At 45.6% G+C, this 26135-nt stretch overlaps 1 protein-coding gene across 2 annotated transcripts; it reads right to left on the reverse strand.

Moving 5' to 3' along the window:
- Nucleotides 1-408: 408 nt before the first annotated feature.
- Nucleotides 409-24167, reverse strand: USP49 (ubiquitin specific peptidase 49). Of its 2 annotated transcripts, none has more exons than XM_079327080.1 (6): nucleotides 24149-24167; nucleotides 6530-7907; nucleotides 4622-4826; nucleotides 3274-3382; nucleotides 2056-2255; nucleotides 409-778 (listed from the first exon to the last, which is right to left on the reverse strand). In XM_079327080.1, exons 2-6 carry the CDS (start codon nucleotides 7877-7879, stop codon nucleotides 612-614), a joined length of 2031 nt encoding a protein of 676 aa, XP_079183206.1. In that variant the 5' UTR covers nucleotides 7880-7907; nucleotides 24149-24167; the 3' UTR covers nucleotides 409-611. The 2 variants fall into 2 exon arrangements, with proteins under 2 accessions (XP_079183206.1, XP_079183205.1); XM_079327079.1 differs by lacking the exon at nucleotides 24149-24167 and adding an exon at nucleotides 9686-9745.
- Between the last annotated feature and the right edge of the window lie 1968 nt (nucleotides 24168-26135).

Below are 26135 nucleotides of genomic sequence, written 5' to 3' on the forward strand. Positions count from 1 at the left end.
CTGTTCTGATCCCATCCCAGCCCTGATCCCATCCCAGCTCTGATCCCATCCCTGTTCTGATCCCATCCCTGTCCTGATCCCATCCCTGTTCTGATCCCATCCCTGCCCTGATCCCATCCCTGCCCTGATCCCATCCCAGCTCTGATCCCATCCCTGTTCTGATCCCATCCCAGCCCTGATCCCATCCCAGCTCTGATCCCATCCCTGTTCTGATCCCATCCCTGTCCTGATCCCATCCCTGTTCTGATCCCATCCCTGCCCTGATCCCATCCCAGCTCTGATCCCATCCCTGCTCTGATCCCATCCCTGCCCTGATCCCATCCCTGCTCTGATCCCATCCCAGCTCTGATCCCATCCCAGCTCTGATCCCATCCCTGCTCCAATCCCACTCCTGCTCCAATCCCATCCCTGTCCTGATCCCATCCCAGCTCTGATCCCATCCCTGCTCTGATCCCATCCCTGCTCTGATCCCATCCCTGCTCCAATCCCACTCCTGCTCCAATCCCACTCCTGCAGTTTTCCCCACAAAGAAGGGGAAGATGAACACCAAAAGTTCCCAGAAGCAGCTGGGAGTGTTTTCCCCTGATGGGAATGTCAGTCTTGTGTCCTTGTCACTGGTTTTGGGTGGCAAAAACCTGAGCTTGGAGTTGTTTTTCTGGGATTCCTGCTTTGTCCTGCAGTGTTCTCTGAGTGTAGAAGAGGATGTAGGCCTGGGTCTTGCACACCTCCTCCACACTACATACATTCAGTTTGGAGTCATTGCAGTGCACCCAAAAACCTGGGAAAAAAGGGGAAAAAAAGCTCTTAGCTGAGGCAGCATCCCTTTGGATTTTGGAACTGCTCACAGGGAATATCCACAGGAGAAAAGGCATTTTTCTCTAACCTGGAAAACGGCTTTGATATAATTTTTAAATTTTTTTTTTTCTGTTTTAGAAATATATCAAATCTTCATTTAATCATCCCAAAAGCTCAATTAGGCAGCCAGAAATTCCCTGGGGCCAGGCAGTTTGTGCAGGCAGGAAGGCAGAGCCCATCCTGATCCAGCTGCTGGGATCTCCCAGCCCCCTACGGATGTTATTCATGAATGGTTCCTGTTTTTTCCAGCCTCAAAACACTTTCTGTTCATCTCCTCAAGCCTGAGGATCCTGAGCAAACCCAGCTGCAGCAGCTCCTTGGAGCAGCTCTGAGATGCAGAATGAGAAATTCACAGCAGGAAAAAGCTCGCTGACAAAAAAACAAAACAAAAATAAACGACAAAAAAAAAAAAATAGGAATACAAGGAATTCCACATCATCCCTGCACCTTCAGAGGAAACTGCACCTTCTCCAGGAGCACTGCTCCAGCTGAACCACATCTGCCCCTGCAGGAGGATGCAGCCACCATTGAATGGGACTGTGCCACCACCCTGACTGACTGACGGGTGTCAGCTTGGATTCTGACTCTGGCTCTGTTTGGGATTGTTCTTTGTAATCCTGTATTTCTATTTTAATTTTCCTAGTAAAGGACTGAACAAAAACTGCTGAACAAAACCTGAGTCTCTGCCTTTTGTCCTTTGCACCCCGGGGTCCAACGAGCCATCGCACCTCCCGCGGGGCTGGCAGGGGGTGACAAGGGGCGGGGCTGGCTGTGACAAGGGGCTGGCAGGGGGTGACAAGGGGCGGGGCTGGCTGTGCACACACCTCCCTCGGTGTTGTAGCAGTAGGCAGTGTAGTGGTGACAAGGGGCGGGGCTGGGCTGTGACAAGGGGCTGGCAGGGGGTGACAAGGGGCAGGGCTGGCTGTGCACACACCTCCCTCGGTGTTGTAGCAGTAGGCAGTGTAGTGGTGACAAGGGGCGGGGCTGGGCAGTGACAAGGGGCGGGGCTGGGCAGTGACAAGGGGCTGGCAGGGGGTGACAAGGGGCGGGGCTGGCTGTGCACACACCTCCCTCGGTGTTGTAGCAGTAGGCAGTGTAGTGGTGACAAGGGGCAGGGCAGGGCGGTGACAAGGGGCGGGGCTGGGCGGTGACAAGGGGCTGGCAGGGGGTGACAAGGGGCAGGGCTGGCTGTGCACACACCTCCCTCGGTGTTGTAGCAGTAGGCAGTGTAGTGGCCCGAGCCGAAGCCTTTGCCATGGTGCATCACCACGGCCGACAGGTCGTAGACGAAGCTGCCGGCGGAGGGCAGGCAGTCCCGGCAGCAATAGGGCTCCATGTCCAGCACCTGCTCAAACAGCACGTGCACCCCGATCTTCTCTCGGTGATTGCGCTCAGACCACCTGCAGCACACAGGGACACTCAGGGGACACTCAGGGGACACGCAGGGGACACTCAGGGGACACGCAGGGGACACGCAGGGGACACTCAGGGCACCAAAGCCTGGCTGGCACCCCAAAACTGCCTAGAGACACACAGGGCACCAAACCTTGGGCTGGCACCCCAAAATCCCCTGCAGACACACAGGGCACCAAAGCTTGGCTGGCACCCCAAAATCCCCTGCAGACACGCAGGGGACACGCAGGGGACACTCAGGGGACACTCAGGAGACACTCAGGGGACACTCAGGGCACCAAAGCCTGGCTGGCACCCCAAAACTGCCTAGAGACACACAGGGCACCAAGCCCTGGGCTGGCACCCCAAACCCCTGCAGGCATTCAGGGGAACAAACCCTGGGCTGGCACCCCAAAACTGTCTGCAGACACACAGGGGACACTGATGGCACCAAAGCCTGGGCTGGCACCCCAAAATCCCCTGCAGATACCTTCACACTGCTGCTGCTAGCACCCCAAAACTGTCTACAGACACACAGGGGACACTCAGGGCAGCACATAGGTACCAAACCCTGGGCTGGCACCCCAAAACTGTCTGCAGACACACAGGGCACCAAAGCCTGGCTGGCACCCCAAAACTGTCTGCAGACACACAGGGCACCAAAGCCTGGCTGGCACCCCAAAACTGCCTGCAGACACACAGGGGACACTGATGGCACCAAAGCCTGGCTGGCACCCCAAAACCCCTGCAGACACACAGGGGACACTGATGGCACCAAAGCTTGGCTGGCACCCCAAAACCCCTGCAGACACACAGGGGACACTCAGGGCACCCCAAAATCCCCTGCAGACACACAGGGGACACTCAGGGCACCCCAAAATCCCCTGCAGACACCACACTGCTGCTGCTGCTGGCACCCCAAAACTGTCCACAGACACACAGGGGACACTCAGGGCAGCTCAGAGGTACCCCAAACCCCCTGCAGACACTCAGGGGACACCCAAAATTCAGGGCTCAGTGCCTCACCTGAAGCGTTTAAGGTGCAGCCTGAGGACCTGAGGTAGTCTGTAGATCAGCAACTGCTTTTTAGCTTCACTCAGAACAAGAGGTTTGGGAGAAGATTTTCGCCTTTTACCTGCCCAAAAAAACCCCAAGGCAAAGATTATTAACATCCTATTAATTCCTTAACAACCAGCACAGGGTGAACTCTTTAACTCCTTTTTTCTTTTTTTTTTTTTTCCCAGCCACAGGAATAAACATTTCTGAATTCCTTCAGAACTTCTGTGGGGATCTAAATTCTCCTTTCTCCTCATCACCTCTGAAAACATCAAGAATATTGAGTCAAGGATGTTCTGGGCTGCAGCAGTTCCAGCAGGTGAATTCCAGCTCACAAATATTCCATGTTTTATTCTCTCTGCTGCTTTAAGGTTCTCACAGAAGCTCAAGAGCATTAAAAAATGTTCTTTTTACATCAACACAGGAAAAACTGATGTGAAAGAGGTAAAAAGTGACATGTAAGAGCTGAAAAATGACATGCAGGACCAAAAATGGCACATTAGAGGCAAAAAATGGCACAGCAAGGCCAAAAACTGATATGACAGAGGCAAAAATTGGAATTGTCTGCCCAGGAAGTGATGGAGTCACCACCCCTGGATGAGTTTTAAAAAGCCTGGATGAGACTCTCAGTGCCATGGTCTGGTTGAGGTGTTGGGCTGGGCTGGACTTGATCCTGAAGGTCTCTTTCAACCCAAAATTCTGTGAATTCTGTAAAAATTGCGAGAGCCCAAAAATGACAAAGCCATGCAACAGGAGCAGGCAGGGAAAGGAGATTTGTCACCCTAATGCATAATGCAGGTGTCTCTGCAGGGGACAGGGACAGAGAGAAGAACAGTGATAGGGACAAGGACAGGGACAGGGATGGGACAGGGACAAGGATGGGGACAGGGACAAGGGCAGGGATGGGGAGAAGGACAGGGATGAGTCAGGGACAGGGATAGAAACAGGGATAGGGACAATGACAAGGACTGGGATGGGATAGACAGGGACAAGGACAAGGATGGGATAGGGAAAGGGATGGGAAAGGTACAAGGATGGGGACTGGTACAGGGACAGGGACAGGGATGAGGACAGGGGCAGGGACACAGATTGGACAGGGACAAGGATGGGAACAAGGACAGGGACAATAATGGGACAGGGTGGACAAGGATGGGGAGAGGGATGGAACAGGGACAGAGATGGGGACAGGGCCAGGGCCAGGGACTGGACAGGGATTGGACAGGGACAGGGACAGGGACAGGGACAGGGACGGGACAGCGACAGGGATGGGACAGGGACAAGGACAAGGCCAGGGCAGGGCCAGAGCAGTGTCACTGACTGTTGCACTGGTCACAGGCGTAGATCCTGCCCTCCAGGGCCTCTGTCTCAGTGAACTTGGCCAGCATCTCAGTCAGCAGGCACTCAGCCTGGCCCAGGGGCAGCAGGCCCCTCTCCAGGGCGTGGTAACGCTCGGGGAACTCCAGGGACAGGTCCCAGAAAGGCTCCACCGTGTTGGATTTGTGGTTGCACGTCCTGCAGGTCACCTGCAGGGGACACAGGGAGGGACACCCAGCTGCGTTTCCCAGCTCCTCAGGATGCTCCAAACCCTTCCCAGCTCCTCAGGATGCTCCAAACCCTTCCCAGCTCCTTCAGTTCCTCCAAAACCATCCCAGCTCCTTCAGCTCCTCCAAAACCATCCCCAGCACCTCCAAACCCTTCCCAGCTTCTCAGGATCCTCCAAACCCTCCCTCAACTCCCTCAGGATCCTCCAAAACCATCCCCAGCTCCTTCAGCTCCTCCAAAACCATCCCCAGCTCCTCCAAACCCTTCCTCAACTCCCTCAGGATCCTCCAAAACCATCCCCAGCTCCTTCAGCTCCTTCAAAACCATCCCCAGCTCCTCCAAACCCTTCCTCAACTCCCTCAGGATCCTCCAAAACCATCCCCAGCTCCTTCAGCTCCTCCAAACCCTTCCCAGCTCCTCAGGATCCTCCAAACCCTTCCCAGCTCCTTAGGATCCTCCAAACCCTTCCCCAATTCCTCCAAACCCTTCCCAGTTCCCTCAGGATTCTCCAAACCCTTCCCCAGCTCCTCCAAACCCTTCCTCAACTCCCTCAGGATTCTCCAAACCCTTCCCAGCTCCTCCAAACCCTTCCCAGCTCCTTAGGATCCTCCAAACCCTTCCCCAATTCCTCCAAACCCTTCCCAGCTCCTCCAAACCCTTCCCAGTTCCCTCAGGATTCCTCCAGATCCCCCCACCCAGTGTGGGAATTGCACTGAGTGGGATTTTGGGGTGTCTGTGCAGATCCAGAGTTTGGATTTGATCCCTGTGGGTCCCTTCCAGCTCAGAATATTCTATAATTCCATAGAACTCTGTATTATATCATTCTATAATTCTGAACCACAACTTCAGGCATCTCTTTGCTGCAAGCCAAAAGCTTTAACTAGAAAAATCCACCTTTTAATCTCTGACATGCACAAAGTCCTAAAAATTGCTGAGCTCAGTGGCTGGGGGCAAGGTGACAGAAATTTTCCTGACAACAAACAGAGAACACATTTTGTGTGTGATCTTGCAAACCACCAGTTCTTCTCCCATTTCATTTCTCCTGGAAAGTACTTTGCTTTGGTTTTTTTTTTTTTTTTGAGCTGGGACTTCCAAAATGCCTGGGGGATTTTGGGGTCTCATGGGGAATGAAATATTTCCAGCAAAAAAAGGGACCCAAACAGCACCACAGGCACTTTCACCTCCTACAGGAACCTCTGTTCAGTGTTTCTTGTGCTGGCAAAATAAAAATTGTCACAAAGATCTTGTCCAGAGATTCATCATGCTCTTCCCAAGCACAAAAACAACACCAGAAAGGGGCAAAAAAATGCAAAGGTAGCTTAAAAACTCATTGAAATCCTAAAAGGGGCTCTGTGCTTTGTACAGGTGATAGATGGAAAGGACTCTATAATGAGAAATGAGTTACAAAGTAGGTATGCAACACTAAATATAGTGTTGAGGTGCACGGGGAGAGCTTTTTTTAAAGCATGTACATTGAAATTTTAGAATATTAACTTCTTTATTTTCTATAATTCAGGCATTCCTCATCTCCCAGCTTTCATCCAGAAGTGAAACTTTCAGCTAAAATTGTGAATTTGTGCTGAACGTGACAAGGATGGAAATGGCGGCACCCAAAGGATTTTTTCCTCAGTTCCTACGACTCCTCAACCTGCAAACAGCTCCAAGGAAAAAAACAATTCCATACCTGACTGAGCAGCTGCCCGTGGAAAATGGTGTTGACCACTTTGAGGACCTGCTTGGTGAGTTTCCTCTGGGAGAAGGGGATGAGGATCCTGTGCCTGCTGCCCTCAGACTCCAGCTCCTGCTGCACCTTGTCCAGCAGCTCGCACAGGAACTCCTGCGCGTCCTGCTGGTCGCAGCCGCGGAAGGCGGGGATCAGGCTCCACACCGAGTGCAGCATGGCAAAAGGGGACACCAGGGCCCACCTGCCTGACCACATCACCCTGAACAGGGTGTGCAGCTCGTGGCACAGGGAGATGTGCTTGGAGCTGGGCTCCTTGGGCTGGATCAGCTCCAGGCTGTGGCTGATGGAGGAGCTGCCCCCGTTCAGGCCGGCTGGAGATGGTCCCACCCTGTCAGGCTTGCCCGGCTCGTCAGCAGCGGCCCCGTTGGCCAGTTTGCCAGGCATCCTCGCCCTGCCATTCACAGTTTTAGCTAAAAGTTCTTCTGTTTCACAGAGATCAAGAGTCAAGAAACACTCTCTGAACTTCTGGAGGTGGCTGAGCACCTGCAGGATGGAGTTCATGTAGCAGGTGTTGCCCAGGTTCCTCAGCCCCGTCACCCCGGGCGTCATCAGGGGCTGGCGCCGGATGGAGTAGAACTGCTTCAATCTGCTGCTCTGCACCTGCCTTGAGGTAGGGGAAGCTGTGGCCACCTCCCTGAATTTCCTTGGGATCAAGCTCTCCCCGTGCACGTGGGACAGCAGCCTGGCGCTTTTCCTCGGGGGAGTGTTGGCCAACTCCTCCAGCAGCTGCCTCTTCATCTCCCGCCGCCGCTGCCGAGCCGCCTCCTTCTTCTTCTGCAGCTCCTCCAGCTGCTGTTTCTCCCTCAGTTTCAGCTGTCCCCGGGAGCTCTTGTGGAACCAGGTGCGCAGAGCCCTCGCCAGCAGGGCCTGGCGCCGGTGCCACAGCGCCGTCAGCATCTGGGACTGGCCCTGGGGGCTCCTCCTCCTGCAGCCCTGCTCGGGCAGCGCCGTGGAGCGCAGCGTCCTCCCGCCGCGCTGCCCCTTGATGGCCGACAGCGAGCTCCTGAGCAGCCTCAGGTCCCCCTCGGGGTTGTCGTTCAGCACGTAATCCTGGCACAGGTAGCAGAAGACGTAGAGCTCGTGCACCTCCATGGCCAGGGGGTGGCGGCTCTCCTGGAAGTGCCTCAGCGCGTGCTCCTCGATGTAGCGGCCGCAGGCCACGTGCGAGCACTTGAGGCAGGCCCAGAGGGACTCGGTGGTGTGGCAGTCGGCGCAGCGCCACTTCTGCGGGTTCAGGATGGAGTGATCCTGCGCCACGCGCAGCCGCCCCACGTGCTTGCAGCGATCCATGGCTCACAGCAGGGGCTGCTGCTCCCACCTGGGGGACAGGGAAAAGGGGTTTAGAGATGTGATGTGTTTGAAATCTCATTGTAGATTTGTGGGATATCAAGAGTTGGAGACATCAAATCTGACTCCTAATCCTGCCCAGCACAGCCCAAATTCCCCACACCTGTATCTATCCATGGTTCACAGGAGGGGCTGCTGCTCCCACCTGGGGGCACAGGGAAAAGGGGTTTAGGGATGTGATGTGTTTGAAATGTCATTGTGGATTTGTGGGGTATCAAGAGTTGGAGTTGTCACCCCAAATTCCCCACACCTGTATCTATCCATGGTTCACAGGAGGGGTTGCTGCTCCCACCTGGGGGCACAGGGAAAAGGGGTTTAGGGATGTGATGTGTTTGAAATGTCATTGTGGATTTGTGGGGTATCAAGAGTTGGAGTTATCAAATCTGACTCCTAATCCTGTCCAGCACACCCCAAATTCCCCACACCTGTATCTATCCATGGCTCACAGCAGGGGCTGCTGCTCCCACCTGGGGGGGAAGACAGGGAAAAGGGGTTTAGGGATGTGATGTGTTTGAAATGTCATTGTAGATTTGTGGGGTATCAAGAGTTGGAGTTGTCACCCCAAATTCCTCACACCTGTATCTATCCATGGTTCACAGCAGGGGCTGCTGCTCCCACCTGGGGGGGAAGACAGGGAAAAGGGGTTTAGAGATGTGATGTGTTTGAAATGTCATTGTAGATTTGTGGGATATCAAGAATTGGAGACATCAAATCTGACTTCTAATCCTGCACAGGTCACCCCAAATTCCTCACATTTGTATCTATCCATGTTCCACAGGAGGTGCTGCTGTTCTGACCTCAGGGGGAAGAACACAAGGATAAGGGTTTTAAAGCTGTGACATGAATTTGAAACCTTGTTCTAGGTTCATGGGATATCCAAAGTCAGAGTTATAAAATCTGACTCCTAATCCTGCCCAGCACACCCCAAATTCCCCACACCTGTATCTATCCATGGTTCACAGGAGGGGCTGCTGCTCCCACCTGGGGGGAGACAGGGAAAAGGGGTTTAGAGATGTGACATGTTTGAAATCTCATTGTAGATTTGTGGGATATCAAGAATTGGAGACATCAAATCTGACTTCTAATCCTGCACAGGTCACCCCAAATTCCTCACATTTGTATCTATCCATGGTTCACAGGAGGTGCTGCTGTTCTGACCTCAGGGGGAAGAACACAAGGATAAGGGTTTTAAAGCTGTGACATGAATTTGAAACCTTGTTCTAGGTTCGTGGGATATCCAAAGTCAGAGTTATAAAATCTGACTCCTAATCCTGCCCAGCACACCCCAAATTCCCCACATTTGCATCAATCCATATCCCACAGGAGGTGTCACTGCTCTGCAGAGGCAAAGAACACAAGGAAAAGGATTTTAGTGCTGTGACACACATTTGAAATCTTCCTGTGAGTTCATCCTGATTAAAAGTGGCCAAAAGGATCATCAGATTTGACTCCTGGCCCTGTACAGGACACCCCAAATTCCCCACATTTCCATCCTCATCTTCCAGTTACAACTTCAGGTGGTTAAGTCCCCAAATTTGCTGCCCCCAACTCACTTTTGTTTAAATCTCTCAAGCCCTGAGCTGTCCTTGATTGCCAGGCCTGGAGAAGAATTGTTTTGTCAAAATGGCAAACTGTGCATGGAATTGAGAGTTATAAACTAAAGAATTACAGGGTTATAAATGTATAAAAATGAGAAAAGCTGCAATCAGTTTGATACAAATTCCCAGTCAGAGGTGGCAGGTTACTCACACACATCCCTTCCTCCTCCAGGCCATGTCCCAGGTCTCCTGCAGCCTCATCTCCCACCAAAAATCCTGCAGAAATGAATTCCTCACTGCCAGGCAGCCTCAAAACCCTGAAGAGAGAGAGGAAAAAAATATCCTGGTGATGCACAGAAAGCAACAGAGAAAGGTTGGCAGGAGCAGCATTAACCCCTGAGTGCAGAACTCATTTATTCCAGGAATAATTCTCTGGATTATCATCTCCAAATTCTCAGATATTGAGATACATCACAAACAAAATTCCATTCTTTTTTCATTTTGTTTCATTGATTTATTTATTTTTTTTTTAGCAGGTTGTAAAAATCTGATCACATGGATTCACTGAGAGGTTTTTGTAGTGGATGACCCAACATATGGCAGAGGGAAAAAATGGGAGTAAAAAAAATAAAATTAGAAAAACCTGCCCCATCCTGTGATCATTTGGATTTTTGGCTGCTTTGGTTGCTTTTGGTGAGAGACAGGGGGAGGAGAAAGGGAAAGATTTAAAAAAAAAAAAAAAAAAAAAAAAAGCTGTGCTGAGTTAAATTTCATTTCTAGGTGGTTTTACAAACAATAAAAAGGAAGCAATGAGGAGCTGGCAGGTACAAACTGCAACAAAATAAGAATCACAGAGGAGAGAAAAATGGGAAAAATGAGAAAAAACAGAAGTAGAAAACAGAAAACCAGATCTGAATGAAGGTTGTTACACATGGACCTGGCACAGAGAATATGTGGTTAAAACATCATTTTATGAGGTGCAAAGTTTCACACTTGCCACAGCTTTGAGGGTGAAGGAAATGTATTTTTAGTGGCCCCAAAATGATGCAAATTTGCTTTAATCAGCACCTTTATCACAGCTATTGCTGCTGAGGATGGAATCTCTTGGAGAAAAATCAAAGCTCTTCAGTTTTTAATCCTCAACTCCACTGAAAGCTCAAGTGGCCACTTCAGCACCCAGAGAAGTTTTTTTTTATTTAAACCAGCTCAGAAATTCCCACATTTTTCTTGGGTTGGGCTCATTCCCTCTCAAATCCCAGAAAAGGATTTTGGAAATTCTCACTTCAACAAAGGATTGATTTGATCACTTTTTTAATTTTTTTTTTTTTACATCAAGTTGAAAAAACCCTTTCCTTAAGTTTTTTTTTTTTTTCCCTCTTCCTCTTAATTTTCCTCCTCAGGTGTGGATATAAAAATTCTGGAATTCTGTTTAAATTCCAGTTTGCAGGAGTGCAGCCACTGTGATAACACTGACAGCCTTCATTTACATAAAAGAATCCTAATTATGTTGTATCATCAACATCTGTGATTCTGCTCACTGCCATATGTGACAGTGTGAGGAATTTTAACCCTTCAGCCACCCCAACACACCAGATTTCTACTTTGGGAACAAAAAAAAATGACATTGGAAAAAAAATAATTTTTCAAGGATTCATCAAATAGCTGGATGCTCACAAACTCTGTGAAATTTCAGCAGGAGAAATTTAAAAAAAAAAATTAATTTCTGCCTAATTCTTAAGGAGGGGGAGTTGCTGAGTATCAGGAAATCACTCCCACAAATAAAAAAAAATCCCAGCAAATGAAGAGAATTATTAAAATAAAAAAAAAAAAGCAGCAAAACAGATGAAGGAATCATGTTTGCCAATGCAACAGATAAATCAGCAGCTTTTTGTCAACTGCTTTGGATTTTCCTGTGCAGGACCAGGAGATTTCCTGCTTGGAAAAAGGAAGAGATTCCAAAGCAGCTTTGTCATGTGGAAATTCAGGAATTCTCAGCACAAAAGATGCTCTGATGCTGCATTTGGTGTCCCCCACCTGCTTCTCTTTAGGTACCCACAAATAATTCCTGTAAAAATCCTCTTTAGGTACCCACAAATAATTCCTGTAAAAGTCCTCTTTAGGTACCTACAAATAATTCCTGTAAAAATCCTCTTTAGGTACCCACAAATAATTCCTGTAAAAATCCAAGTTAGAATTCCATCTGCACCAAAATCATGAAAAAAAAAATTTGTTTATTTAACCCCAAAACGTTTGAATGAAGAGGATTTTCCTGGAAAGTGAATCTTTCACATTCAGGATTTCTCTTGCTGACTCATATTTTTGATTATTTCCATTAAAAAAAAAAAAAAAAAAATTGGAATCAATTCTCACATGTTTCAAATGCAGCTGCAGGTCCAGAGTGAAATAAATTTCACAGAGTGAAAGAAATCCCTGGAAAATTCTGGCACAGGACTAAGGAGAGAAGTTTTTCTCTCTTTTTTTTTTTTTTTTTTCTGTAAGGAATCTCTATAAAAATCTTCCTTAGATCTTTTCCAGAGAAGGGAAGGAAAAGATGGAGAAGGAATCACTTGGAGCACTGCAATCCACTAAAAATGACTCCAACTGGAATAAAACAGCAGGAAATAAAACCAAAATAGAGCTTTTAATTCAGTTAATCACATTTGAAAACTTCTCACTTTAACACTGGGGCAAATCCCATTTTGTTCCTTTGCATGGCTGAGAATTCTAGAGAAAAAAAATATTAAAAAATCCAAAGTGAGATCCTCTAAGAGCTCCCAGAATCAAAATTTGGCTGCTGCCCCTAAAAAGGGTGACAAAAAAGCAGCTGAGCTGATTCTGCTCCTTTATTGTAGGTTTGGAACCTGATTAAAGCCATCTGCCAAAAAAGTTAAATAAAAAAAGAAAAATTCCAAGCCTGGAATGCTGCTGGTTTTATTTGTCCAAAAGGTGATTCCAGAATAAATAAAAGAGTAAAAAAGTTCTGGGAATCATCTGTCAGGAGAGGTGGGAAGCTCAAATTAAAGGATTTTTATTTTTATTTTTTTTTTCACTCATTCTTTCCCCCAGAAGTGAAGCACAGAGTCACTGGGAATTGGTGTTACATTAAATAAAGTAAATTTATATTTTTATTTTTTTGCAGCACTTTGGGAAAAAAATCTCCTTAGATATCCAAGCACTTCCCACCCCAATAAATCAATTTTAATGTGGAACTCTGCAATTTCTGCTGCAAACACTCCATAATGGAAAGCTGGGGAATATCAGAGAAATCTCCAAGAATTCTTATTTTTAAAACCAAAACCAAACTTTTTTTTTTTTTTTTTGAAGCAAATGCAAACTTGTAATGTGAGTTGGGGAATTGGTGGAGCTGCATTTCCCCAAAATCACCTCCCTCTGTTTTTCCTGGTGAATTCCAAAAAATGCAAAAAAAAATATCAAATTTTTTTGGGTTTGGTTGGGTGAGAAATTTATGACTCCACCAAAAAACCTTTTCCAAGAAATGAAATTCCAACTCCACACAAAGAGCTGCAAAATTGTCTTTTATTGACATTCCTTCCCCATGAAAATTTTTGGGAATGGAGCAGAATTTGGAAATAATCATGGAAAAAGCAAAGAGGAGGTGAAATCTTTAAGTTATTGGTGAGTTGAAAGTTGTTTTTTATTTAAATTTCAAGTGTTTTTTTTTTTCAAGATGAAATTGGAATTTTCTGATTGAGCCCAGCTCAGTTTCTCATTGGAGAAATGAATAAAAGGGACTAAAATTTTTCATTTTAATTTTTCATTTTCAACTCTTGATTTCAGCTTTAAAACTTCATTCCCAGGTGAAATATTCCTTAGAGTCACTGAAAATAAATAAATGTACAAGATCCACATCCTACAGATGCCTGAAAATGTGGGAATTTCTATTTAATGACCCCCAGATTTTAAAAGGCATTGTGAAAATGCCATTTATGTCATAGTTAATTTATTTATTTTCTAGAAGTTAATTTATTTATTTAATCCTCTTTCTTTCCAGGTTTTTTTTTATTTTTTGGGTGGCTTTTGGTTTGGGAAATGCAGATCTGGGCATTAAAACAATTCTCAGTGTTACTGAATAACTCCTGTCCTCCTGGAAGTTCAAAGGGAAAAATTCCCAAAAATTCCCTGCTGGAATTCCCAAAAATTCCTGATGAAATTCCCAGAAATTCCTGCTGGAATTCCCAATAATTCCTGCTGAAATTCCCAGAAATTCCTGCAGAAATTCCCAATAATTCCTGCTGAAATTCCCAGAAATTCCTGCAGAAATTCCCAACAATTCCTTCTGAAATTCCCAATAATTTCAGCTGAAATTCCCAATAATTCCTGCTGGAATTCCCAACAATTCTCTGCTGAAATTCCCAGAAATTCCTGCTGAAATTCCCAGAAATTCCTGCTGAAATTCCCAATAATTCTCTGCTGAAATTCCCAATAATTCCTTCTGAAATTCCCAATAATTCCTTCTGAAATTCCCAATAATTCCTGATGAAATTCCCAATAATCCCTGCTGAAATTCCCAATAATTTCAGCTGAAATTCCCAATAATTCCTGCTGAAATTCCCAATAATTCCTGCTGAAATTCCCAATAATTTCAGCTGAAATTCCCAATAATTCCTGCTGAAATTCCCAATAATTCTCTGCTGAAATTCCCAATAATTCTCTGCTGGAATTCCCAAAAATTCCTGATGAAATTCCCAACAATTCCTTCTGAAATTCCCAATAATTCTCTGCTGAAATTCCCAATAATTCCTGCTGAAATTCCCAAAAATTCCAGTTGAAATTCCCAATAATTCCAGCTGAAATTCCCAACAATTCCTGCTGAAATTCCCAATAATTCCTGCTGAAATTCCCAACAATTCCTGCTGAAATTCCCAACAATTCCCTGCTGAAATTCCCAAAAATTCCATCTGAAATTCCCAACAATTCCCTTCCTCTTCCATCTGCAGAAACCTGAAGCAATTACAGCAAAACCACACAATTGGAATGATCACCCTGGAGCAGGAAAAAAAAAAAAAAACAGAATTAAGAACAGGCTGAGAGCTGATTCTGACTGACAAAAACTTCTAATTTCACTTTACAACCAGTTTGGCACAACCCAGGAATTCCCAAAAAATTCTGTGTCAACAGCAAATCCTGAAGTTTTTCACTTAAACTTCCCTGCTGGAACAGCTGTTTAAGCAGGAAAGGAAATTTAACAGCACAAAATCATCTAAATCTGTTGAAAATTCACTTTTTTTGGTGCCCCCTCATGGGTAAAATCTTGGGGATTCACACCAAACTCAGGGATGCTGCTCCAGACACAGGCAACCACACAAATCCCAAAATTTTCCAACCTGCAGGAAACATTTTTATTTTTCCCCACACTCCATCCCATTTCTCAGCAATCAGCAGGAAAACAACACAAACAGCTCACAGATTATGGATTCAAACCATCAAAAATCAGGAAATTGGAGTAGAAAAATGTTACTCCAATCCCATCCATCATCCCAATAACAAAATCCATCATTTTGGATTGGATCATTTGAAAAAATCTTTTCCAGTTTTAATAATTCCGTGATTGCTGGTTATATTCTGAGCACCTCCAGCATGGCTAAAATTGATTAATTTTGTCTTAAAACCTCAAGAATTTGAATGAAATCACCCCAAATCTCCCCTGTGGCCCAGGGATGAGGTGAAGTTTGGCAGCTCCAGCAGGGATGCAGGAGCAGATTCTCTTTGTGCCAGACACAAAAAGAGATTACAGCACTTGCTGAGTCCTCTGCTGCTCTTTTTGGGAATAAAATTCAAATTTATCCTGGGGAAATCTGCTGGATTAGGGAATAAAAACCATGCCAGGAGCAGATTCTGGTGTCTGAGTCATCCCTTGGGTAATAAAATCCAGAGAATTAAAAAGGAGAATACAATTCCACAAACTGGAATTCTCACTCCTTCAGGATTCCCCAGATTAAAATAAAATTGGGTTTTGATACAAAAATATTGGGTTTTTACACAAAAATAAACTGGGTTTTGACACAAAAATACTGGGTTTTGATATAAAAATAAACTGGGTTTTGACAGCCCTCTCCATCACCTGCTTTGCTTTCACTTGCCAATCAATTATTTGGGGGGTTTAACCCTAAAGGAGTGAGGGAGAAGAAAATTTTCTGTGGGTTTTATAAGAACAGAAAATTTTCTGTGGGTTTTGTAACAACAGAAAATTTTCTCTGGGTTTGTAACAATAGAAAATTTTCTCTGGGTTTCACTACAGCAAAAAATTTTCTGTGGGTTTTATAACAACAGAAAATTTTCTCTGGGTTTTGTAACAATAGAAAATTTTCTCTGGGTTTGTAACAATAGAAAATTTTCTCTGGGTTTCACTACAGCAAAAAAATTTTCTGTGGGTTTTGTGACCAGATTTTCTCAACACTGTGAATTGGTAAAAAATGAGTAAATCACTGTTTATCCAATTGATCCACAAGAAGGATTTGGGGGGATTTTGAATTTGTCTTCCCAGCAAACCCTCAATGGGATTTCTGCACAGGATCCAGAGAAATTCTCACATTTTCATATGGAAAGTGCTGCAAATGTGTCCAGATTTGGGAACAGAAAAAATCTCTGAGCCCTGCCCTGTCACCCTGGGGCTCCACCAAAGGATTCTGTGTTTTCTTACCAACAAAGAATTAAAGGATTTATTTCCACATCCTCTTCCCCCTGTGCCCAGCAAGAAATCCCTGCTCTTCCTCAGTGGCCAAAAAAAAAAAAAAAAGTAAAATTTGAATTTTCAGCCCCCAACATCACTCAAGGTGCTTCTGTTGTTGGGTATGAAATGAAGAATTTTATTTGTTCAAATCAGAATATTTTAATTATTTCTATATTAGGAATCCTGCTCTAGGTGAAATCTCTTTTTTTTGGTTTTTTTTCTGAATTTCAAGCTGAGGTCAGGAGCAGGACCCTGATTTGTGAATTCTCAGGTTGTTAATCTTCCTTAAGAACTGCAGATCAGGCCAAACCCCATTCTGCAGCATCTGTTATTTTAATAAATTCTCCTCCTAAGAGGTCAAAGTTCATCCCTTTAATTTGTCCTGAGATGAAACAACAACAGGAGAAGGAGAGTAAAAAAAAAAGAGAGAGGTGAATTTGGGATTGATGCCACAAAAAGCTGCCCCTAAACCATCCCAAATTTGGGATAAATAAAATATTTTTTTCCTTATTCTGCCTCATTTCCACATCAAACCAGCAGCTCCAAGCATCCTGTGAAGTGAAGAAAAAACCAGAAAAAAATTCCAAAGGAGATTTTTAAATTTTTTTCCCCTTTCTTTGAAAACCACTTGCTGCTCCCACTCTCCATCAGGAATATTTTCTTTCCTCCAAATAAAAACTCTGCTGAGCAGAATCTTCATTCCCTGCTCTGATCCAGGTGAATTAACTATTCTTAGTTAAATAGATTTTGTTTTTAGTCTTAATCTGATGAGGGATTAACTCCTGACTGGTGGGATTATGGATTTACCTCTGGAAATAAATCACTTTAGAATTTGAGTTACAGCTATTTGTTGTTCCCAGCTCAGCAGCTTTTGTGTTTTTGAAATAATGGTTAAATATCATTAAATCCAAGCTCAGGGTTCTTTTTAACAATTCCAAGGAATAAACAGCTCATTTCAGGTTTTTGGGTTTTTTTTTTTTTTTAAAGAATAGTAGAGTTGTAAATGGATTTTTTTTTTTTTTTGAGTATAATTAATGGAATTTTAAATCTAGAATGTTTGTCCTTAAAAAAAAAAAAAAAACATGGTTTTTTGTGTTTGTGTGGTTTTAAAGGATATAACCCCCACTTATCAACCTGCTCCTCACATATAATATTACCATTATTTTTTCTCCAGCTGCAGAAGACACAAAAAACTCACAAAATCACAGAATATCCCCCCAAAAAAATCATGGAAATCCATATCCTGAGTTCTATAAAACAACCAGCAGATATTTAAACACTGCTCTTTAATGAAATATTCCAAATATAACACCAGAAGAAGCCACTGAGAGGAATCACAAGAAGAAAAATAAAAATAAAATTCCATGGGAGGTCACTGAAATCAGGATTGAAACTCTCTCATCCCCAATTAAGGGTTTTTTTAATAACCCAAATTTCAGTTAATTCATCTTAAAGCAGCTCTTTGAGCCAACCACTACATCTGAATTAATTAATTTCTCACTGTTAATGACTTGAAAACCCTTAAACATCCAGAATCAGACTGTGCTGCACACACAAATATATATTAAAAAAAATTTAAAAAATAATAAAAAAAAATGTAACTCAATCCTGAACTGAATCCAGAACCCTGCTAAATCCCCACAGTGATTACAAATACAAATAAAATTCATCAATAAAACTCCTCATTCCATGAGTTACATCTGAAGGGGTGGGAAGGGAGTTTTCCATGCCCAATTTTATTTTTTGGAGTTCAGTGCATGAAATGATCCCAACACAGAATTTATCAATAAAAATATAATAATAAGATAATGCTTGAAATAGGAATCAAACAAAAAAAATATTTTCTTTCTACACACAGCATTTGTTACTTAACCTGCAGCACAAGGTGCAGTTTGAAATTCCTAAATAATTCTGAAATTCCTAAATAATTCCAGACTTGGAATGGTTCCAACACATCTAAAGAAAGGATTGATGGAAATAACAGGATGAGGGGGATGGATTTAATCTAAACAGGTTTAGATTGAATATTTGGGGATATTTGGGGAAAATTCTTCAATGTGGAAATGAGGAGACCTTGGCACATCCCTGGAAGTGTCCAAGGGCAGCTGGGATGGGATTGGGGATGATGGAAATTGTCCCAATTGTCCTTCCCAATCCAAACTATTCTGGGAGTTTGAGATTTCAAACCAAAAAAAAAAGCCATAAAAACAAAACAAAAAACGAGTTTTCATTGGGAATGAGGGATGGGATGAATTTGATTTCTCTGGGAATGAGGGATGGGATGGTTTGATTTCTCTGGGAATGAGGGATGGGATGGATTTGATTTCACTGGGAATGAGGGATGGGATGGTTTGGTTTCTCTGGGAATGAGGGATGGGATGGTTTGATTTCTGTGGGAATGAGGGATGGGATGGTTTGATTTCTCTGGGAATGAGGGATGGGATGGTTTGATTTCTGTGGGAATGAAGAATGGGATGGGTTTGATTTCTGTGGGAATGAGGGATGGGATGGTTTGGTTTCTGTGGGAATGAGGGATGGGATGGGTTTGGTTTCACTGTGAATAAGGGATGGGATGGATTTGATTTCACTGGGAATAAAGGATGGGATGGTTTGATTTCTGTGGGAATGAGGGATGGGATGGTTTGGTTTCTCTGGGAATGAGGGATGGGATGGATTTGATTTCACTGGGAATAAAGGATGGGATCAGTTTGACCCCCAATGGGAAAAGGGATGGGATGGATTTGATGGGATCAATTTGATTTTCACTGTGAATAAGGGGTGGGATGGGTTTGATTTCACTGGGAATAAAGAATGGGATGGGTTTGTCTCTCACTGGGAATGAGGGATGGGATGGATTTGATTTCACTGGGAATGAGGGATGGGATTAATTTGATTTTCAATGGGAATAAGGGATGGGATGGGTTTGATTTCACTGGGAATAAAGAATGGGATGGGTTTGTCTCTCACTGGGAATGAGGGATGGGATGGTTTGGTTTCTCTGGGAATGAGGGATGGGATGGTTTGATTTCTGTGGGAATGAGGGATGGGATGGTTTGGTTTCTGTGGGAATGAGGGATGGGATGGTTTGATTTCTGTGGGAATGAGGGATGGGATGGTTTGGTTTCTCTGGGAATAAGGGATGGGATGGTTTGGTTTCTCTGGAAAAGGACAGGAGCCATGCTCACTGTGCCCTCCTCAGCTCAGCTGATCCCCTACAGAACTCCCCAAAATCCAGAGCCACCTCTGCTGCCCAAAACTCTTGGCTTGATCTTCTACAGTTTGCCTGAAAAGTGAAGAAATGCACTAAACTGGTCTTTTGAAAGGAAAAAAACCAAACCCCATCCCTGGCTGTGCCCAGAGGGGGAAAACCAAAATTAAAATCCAAATTATTTAGCAATTCCAGCCTTCTGGGGAGAATCCTGTGCTTTTTTCCTTTGGCATTTCAGTGCCCAACTCCCCAAAACTGCTGCTAAAACATCTCCTCAGTCAGAATTTTTCTTTAAATAATCCATTTGTCACGACTGCCACGTTCCACAAGAGACATTTCAGAGGAACTTGGAGCTGTCACATCCCTGGATTCCAACTCTGTGTCTCCATTTGGGAAAGTAGCTGAAAGCTGAATTAAGAGAGATTGAGCAAAGTCTCACCAGAAAAGTTTTCTGATATTTTTTTTTTTTTTATTTCCTCAGCAAAGCCAGCCTTCTGAGTGAATTACAGCATAATTAGCTAATTAAAGGAACTCACCCTGTGAGTGTTCTTTTAAAAATCTCAAGGTATGTCCCAACAATTTGCTGTTTTCTGAGGGATTTCAGCTGATTTGTCACCAGCTGGAGGTGCAACAGCTCACGTGCTCCTCATTATCATCTTGCAAGCTAAAAGCTCATTAACAACAATTAGGAAAAAAAAAAATATAAACTTGGCAGCTTTGTGTTATTTTCTGCCTCCTACAGACACTCCTTAATGCTGCTGCAAAAATGGATTTTCTTCTTTTCATGCCCAGCAGAACAGTGGGTTTTAATCTGAATTTTCCTCAGTGCACCAGGATGTCAATTACAGCAAATCAACAAAAAAATCAGCTTCAGTTCACCTCAAATTCCATCCCAAAGACACCAGCAAAGGGCAGAATCTCATCTCCAGCTTCACCTCTTCTCCCTTTTAATCTGTTTTGTTTTCCTGGGCTGCTCTGTGCTGGAATTCACCTGATCCATCCTTGAGCTAAAATCTCCTAAAAGCCCAAAGTGAAAAACATTTGTGGGCACACAGGGAAACATCAACCAACAACTGAGATATTCTCAGCTCTGAATGGGATTTTAAAATCATTTCTGTTCAACAATTTGGATTTGCTCAGCACCCTTAGGAGCAAAGACTCATTAAGGGTTTCACACTAATGAGGATCTTCTTTCTTTCTCTGGAATTCAAGGGTTTGTTTTTTTTTTTTTCTAGACAAGAGATTGGGGTGAAGGGTTTGGGAAAGAAGGGATTGGGAAAAGTGAAAGGGTTTGGGAAAGGTAAAAGGATGGAAAAGTGAAAGGGTTTGGGAAAGGTGAAAGATTTGGGAAAAGGTGAAAAGGTTTTGGGAAAGGAAAAGGGGTTTGGGAAGGGTCAAAGATTTTGGGAAAAGGTGAAAAGGATTTGGGAAAGGAAAAGGGGTTTGGGAACGGTCAGAGATTTTGGGAAAAGGTGAAAAGGTTTTGGGAAAGGAAAAGGGGTTTGGGAAGGGGCAAAGATTTTGGGAAAGTTAAAAAGGTTTTGGGAAAGGTGAAGGGGTTTTGGGAAGGGTCAAAGATTTGGGAAAAGGTGAAAAGGTTTTAGGAAAGGAAAAGGGGTTTGGGAAAGGAAAAGGGGTTTGGGAAGGGGCAAAGATTTTGGGAAAGTTAAAAAGGTTTTGGGAAAGGTGAAGGGGTTTTGGGAAGGGTCAAAGATTTGGGAAAGGTGAAAAGGTTTTAGGAAAGGAAAAGGGTTTTAGGAAAAGTGAAGGGATTTTGGAAAAGAAAAGGGGTTTGGGAAGGGTGAAAGGATGGAAAAATGAAGGGGTTTTGGAAGGGTGAAAGGGTTTGGGAAGGGTCAAAGATTTTGGGAAAAGTCAAAGATTTTGGGAAAGGTGAAAGGACTGGGAAAATTGAGGGGGTTTGGGAAAAATTGAGGGGTTTGGGAAAGGTGAAAAGGTTTTGGGAAAGGTGAAAGGGTTTTGGGAAAGGTGAAAGGTTTTTGGAAGGGTGAAACATTTTGGGAAGGGTGAAAGGGTTTATGAATATCAGGCTGCTGACATAAAAAACATCTCCCAAGGTTTCATTCCCCCACAGGGAAAAAAAGAAAAAGCCCCAGCAACAAACCCAACCCTTGATGAAATATTCAAGCTGAAAAACCCACAAAGGTTCTTAAACAAAGTGAGAAAACTTCTCATTCTCACCAAAATAAAGGAACAAACCCCATCTTGCCATTCCTCCTGCCCCCAGTTACAGGCAAAGTTCTCAGACAACTTATTTATTATCTCTCTGTTTATTTATAACAATTTTAAACCAAAGCCCTCAGTTTTGGTTTGCCTCAGAGCTGGAAAACTTCAGAGAACCTTTCAGGTTTCCCCAAAGCTAAAAACCCTCAGGGAGGAATCCACACTTACACACCAGCAGCTGAATTTTGTGGTATTTTTTTTAGAATTTTGTAGTATTTTGAAGGATTTCCATTTGTTAACTGTTCTAAATCAATCCATTAACATCTTCTGAGGGCTGAGAAAACACTGAATTTCACTTTATGAGTCCCAGCAGAATCCTTGTGACATTTTAGTATAAAAACAGTTAACAAAGGGGAAAAAAAAAGGCCATTTTCCATCATTTATACTGAATAAACCACTTTTGGTGCTGAGAAAGTGCTTCTTGTCATGTGTTTGGAGGTGCTGAGACAACACAGGGCTGCTTAAAAATAATAATTAACAAAGTGAGTGTGTTTTAGCACTGAGAAAAAACAACCTGCAGCCTGTGATGTGGGCAGAGCTGAAACAGTAATGAGAAATCCCTTGAAAAAAAAAAATATATATATATATATATATATACCAGAACCTGAATGTGCGTTTTTCTGTCCTCATTCTCTTCCCAACCCCAGCACAAAAGGCTGATCCCAAATTTCTCCATCTTCACAAGCTTTGGACCACATGGAGCTGGAATCTCAGCAGGAATTGCAGCAAGAGATTCCTTCCAACAATCCTTGGGCACACAACAGCCAAATAAATTCCCAGTTTGGGCTTTTTGCCTCTTTTCTAGCCCCTAACCCATTGCATGTGTGACTATTGTCCAAGCTCTGCTCCTGAGCAAGCAAAATTGTCTTGTAACAACCCCAAACTTGTACAAAAACCCAGAATTATTCCATGCTGGAACAAAAAAAAAAAAAATTCTGCCAACTTCAAAACACACTTTTCCACTTGGAGTCAGCTCGTATTCATGGGGAGAATGATCAGGGGAGGAATAAATGCACATTTATGGTTTGCTGAAAGCTCAGAGACATCAAATGCTGCTCACACTTGGCACATCACTCCCAAATATTTGCACCCAGCCCGCTCTCAAGGCAATTAAAAACACCAAATTCAACTCCAAATGCTTCTGTTGCCTTCTCTTTTTTGGCTTTTTAAACATCACCCAACTTCTCCTGACCCTGGATAAACCACTGAGTGCAGCTGCCCAAGGCAGAGCAGCCAAATTTTGGTGAAAATTCCACACGGGGTAGCTCTTTAAATCAACACTCATTTCATCCACACATGGAGTTTTAAATTCCTAATTTCACTGGTTTATCTCCAGCTCTTTTTCTCCTCCTCATTCCCACATCCCATCCACATTTCCTCAGCTCTCAACCCCCTCCCCAACCCCTTTATTTTTGCTTTCACATTCCTTAAATCATCCCTTTTAATCCACTGATTTTTACCTCCTTTTCTCAAAAGAACAACTGGCTACAGCAGGAAAAAAATCCATCGGTTTTCCCTGCAATTCCCACCTCTTTCCCTATCGGAGCATCTTCCCCGAGGCAGCAGAGAGTGAAAGGACCAAATTTTGCATCTTTTCACACCAGGCATCTCTCCCTGACTTAAAAAAAAAAAAAAACTAAAGCAAAGAACTCTGCAAAGTAAAACCAACTTTCCAGTCTGGCAGCTCCAGGATTTTGGGATAACGGGATTTTTCCCCGACCCGCAGCTACAAGGATCAGGTTCTTTCCCTACCTAAAGCGATTATCGGGAGCTTTTCCCTAAAATTAGCAGCTTTTCCCCTTTGGAGGGGCTCGTTTATCCCTGATTCTCGTGGTTCTGGTAGCATTGGGATCCTTTTTGGTGGTTTAAAAAGGAGGATTTTGGAGCAGTTTTGTTGATCCCAAGCTTCCCTTCCCGGCTCAAGTTCCTTCTCTTGAGGACACGGCTTTTTGGGGGTGGTTTTTTTTATCCTAAATAAACACAAACCCGCAGCGATTTTCCCTCTTTTCGTGCCCTCTCCCCGCTCCATCACGCTCAGCACAGAGGTTTAAGGGGAGTTTTTAAAGATTTTTTTTTTTTTCACCCTCACAGCAAAGCCACGACCCCCCTCACCCCCTCAGGGTGCCGGGAAGGGGGAGGTGGAAATGGGATTTTTTGGGGGGATTTTAGGAAAGGGGAGGATAAAGGGGGGGTCTGGGGAGGTGGGAGGATGAGGGGGGGAATGTGGAGAGCGGAGGATGTTCCCTCAACAAAGGGAAAGTTGCGGAGCCGAGCCCAGCCCGGCGCGGGGGTCCCGCCCGCACACAAAGGCGGCGACCCCCGTGAGGGATGGGGGGGGGGGTAACGGGTCCGCCTCAGCCCCACTATGGAGGGGGGGTCCCTTTGACGGGGGGGGCACCAAAGACCCCTCCTCTCCTCCTCCTCAGCCCGCATATCCCCCCACCCCTCTGTCCCCCTCTGTCCTCAGGAGGGGTCGCGTCCCGTGTGTCCCCCCCCTCCTTCCCCTTCGCCCCCCCGTCCCCTTTATTTACCGCCATCACCAGCACGCGCGAGCTGTCACCCAGCGCGAGACGCCCCGGCCGGCCACGCCCCCTCCCCGCCCATTGGCCGCCGCGCCCCGCCCCGCCTTTCCATTGGCTGGATCGCGCGTCGCTCAACGCCAACACCCGCCTGCTTCTCCGCCGCTTACGCCAATTGCGTAGCGCGGCGCACAGGCTAAAACCGCGGGTTTTTACGTTGTTTGCGTGGTATACGCACCCCGCTGGCGTAGCGTACGCCGCGGCGAGCAGAGAGGTGGCGGAGCGTACGGAATCTGCGCAGCCGGCAGGCGGCGCTGTTCAATGGGCGCCGAGGGGGGCGGGCCGGCGCGGGTTCGAGTCCCGCCCCCGCCCGTGACGTACCGGGCTTTGTGAATCGCGGGGCCGAAGTTCGGTTGAGGCACGGGAGGGTAAATAAGGGTGTCTCGGAGACAAAGAGGCTCTTAAAGGGGCGGCGCGGGGGCCCCCGAGGGGGTGGCGGGGGGTGGGATGTACCCGGGGGGCGCGCTGAGGTGATGGGGGTGCTGAGGCGATGGGGGGGGCGCGCCCCGCGGGGGTCCCTGAGGTGATGGGGGGCACGGGGGAGAGGCTGGGAGGGCTTTGAGGTGATGGATACCTTGACATGGAGATCCTGAGGCGATGAGGGGAGCCCTGAGGTGAGGAGGGGGCAAAGGGAGTTCTGAGATGGTGAAAACCCTGAGGGGATTGGGGGGGGGACACATTAAAGAGTCCCTGAGGTGATGGGGGATCAGGGGGGAGGTTACGGGAAATCCCAAACAGTCCCTGAGGTGATGGAGGGGCCAAGGAGGTTCTGAGGTGATGAAGACTCTGAGGGGGACCCCAAAGGGTCCCTCAGGTGATGGGGAGACCATGGAGGGGGCTGTGAGGGCTCTGAGGTGATGGAGACCCTCAAGTGATGGGGAGACACCCCAAAGGGTCCCTGAGGTGATGAGGGGACACCCCAAAGGGTCCCTGAGGTGATGAGGGGACACCCCAAAGGGTCCCTGAGGTGATGAAGGGACACCCCAAAGGGTCCCTGAGGTGATGAGGGGACACCCCAAAGGGTCCCTGAGGTGATGAGGGGACACCCCAAAGGGTCTCTGAGGTGATGAAGGGACACCCCAAAGGGTCTCTGAGGTGATGAGGGAACACCCCAAAGGGTCTCTGAGGTGATGAGGGGACACCCCAAAGGGTCTCTGAAGTGATGAGGGGACACCCCAAAAGGTCTCTGAGGTGATGAAGGGACACCCCAAAGGGTCTCTGAGGTGATGAGGGGACACCCCAAAGGGTCTCTGAAGTGATGAGGGGACACCCCAAAAGGTCTCTGAGGTGATGAAGGGACACCCCAAAGGGTCTCTGAGGTGATGAAGGGACACCCCAGAGGAAATGGGGAAACTGAGATGGGGCTCTGAGATAATGGGGGTGACAGCCCAGGTGGCCCCTGAGGTGACAGTGGCACCAGTGCCTGGCCCATTGTGAGCCCAGAAACCCACAGTGGCACAGCTGCAATGAGCCTGCAGAGTCTAACAATTAAAACTGGAGACTTAAAACTCTCTGTGTGAGATTAAAAAAATGCCACAGCACAAGAACAGAATAAAAGCCCCAAAAATCCTCTGGGTGGGGTGGCAGCAAGACTCTGTCACTGAAGCACTTGTGACCCTGATAACATCACCTGTATAAATAAATAAATATCAATAATAAACCATGCAAAGGTGAGGTTTGCTTTCCCAAAATCCCTCCTCACTCTTGGTCAGGCTACAATTCCAACAACACTGACAGAGATTTTCAGAGGTGCAGAAACAGAAAAAAAAAAAAAAAATTCCATGATGGAGCAGGACACAATTCCAAATTATGATGTGACAGGCAAATAGGATTAAAAAAATTAATAATAATAATTTTGGCCCATTTGGGACAGCTGGTTCCCTCATTCCCAGAATGCAGCAACAGGATTTGCTGGGTCATAAAGGATTAAATCCTCCTC

This window comes from Erithacus rubecula (assembly GCF_903797595.1).
Source record: "Erithacus rubecula genome assembly, chromosome: 26".
In the NCBI taxonomy this organism is placed as follows: domain Eukaryota; kingdom Metazoa; phylum Chordata; class Aves; order Passeriformes; family Muscicapidae; genus Erithacus; species Erithacus rubecula.

Excerpts from the sequence above, each read along its gene's own strand:
- USP49 (XM_079327080.1), bottom strand. The coding sequence starts at position 7,879 with ATGGATCGCTGCAAGCACGTGGGGCGGCTGCGCGTGGCGCAGGATCAC. Across the intron at positions 2,256-3,273 it reads CTGCACCTTAAACGCTTCAG|GTGGTCTGAGCGCAATCACC; the intron begins GTGAGGCACTGA and ends TGTGTGCTGCAG. Across the intron at positions 779-2,055 it reads CTGCTACAACACCGAGGGAG|GTTTTTGGGTGCACTGCAAT; the intron begins GTGTGTGCACAG and ends CTTTTTTCCCAG.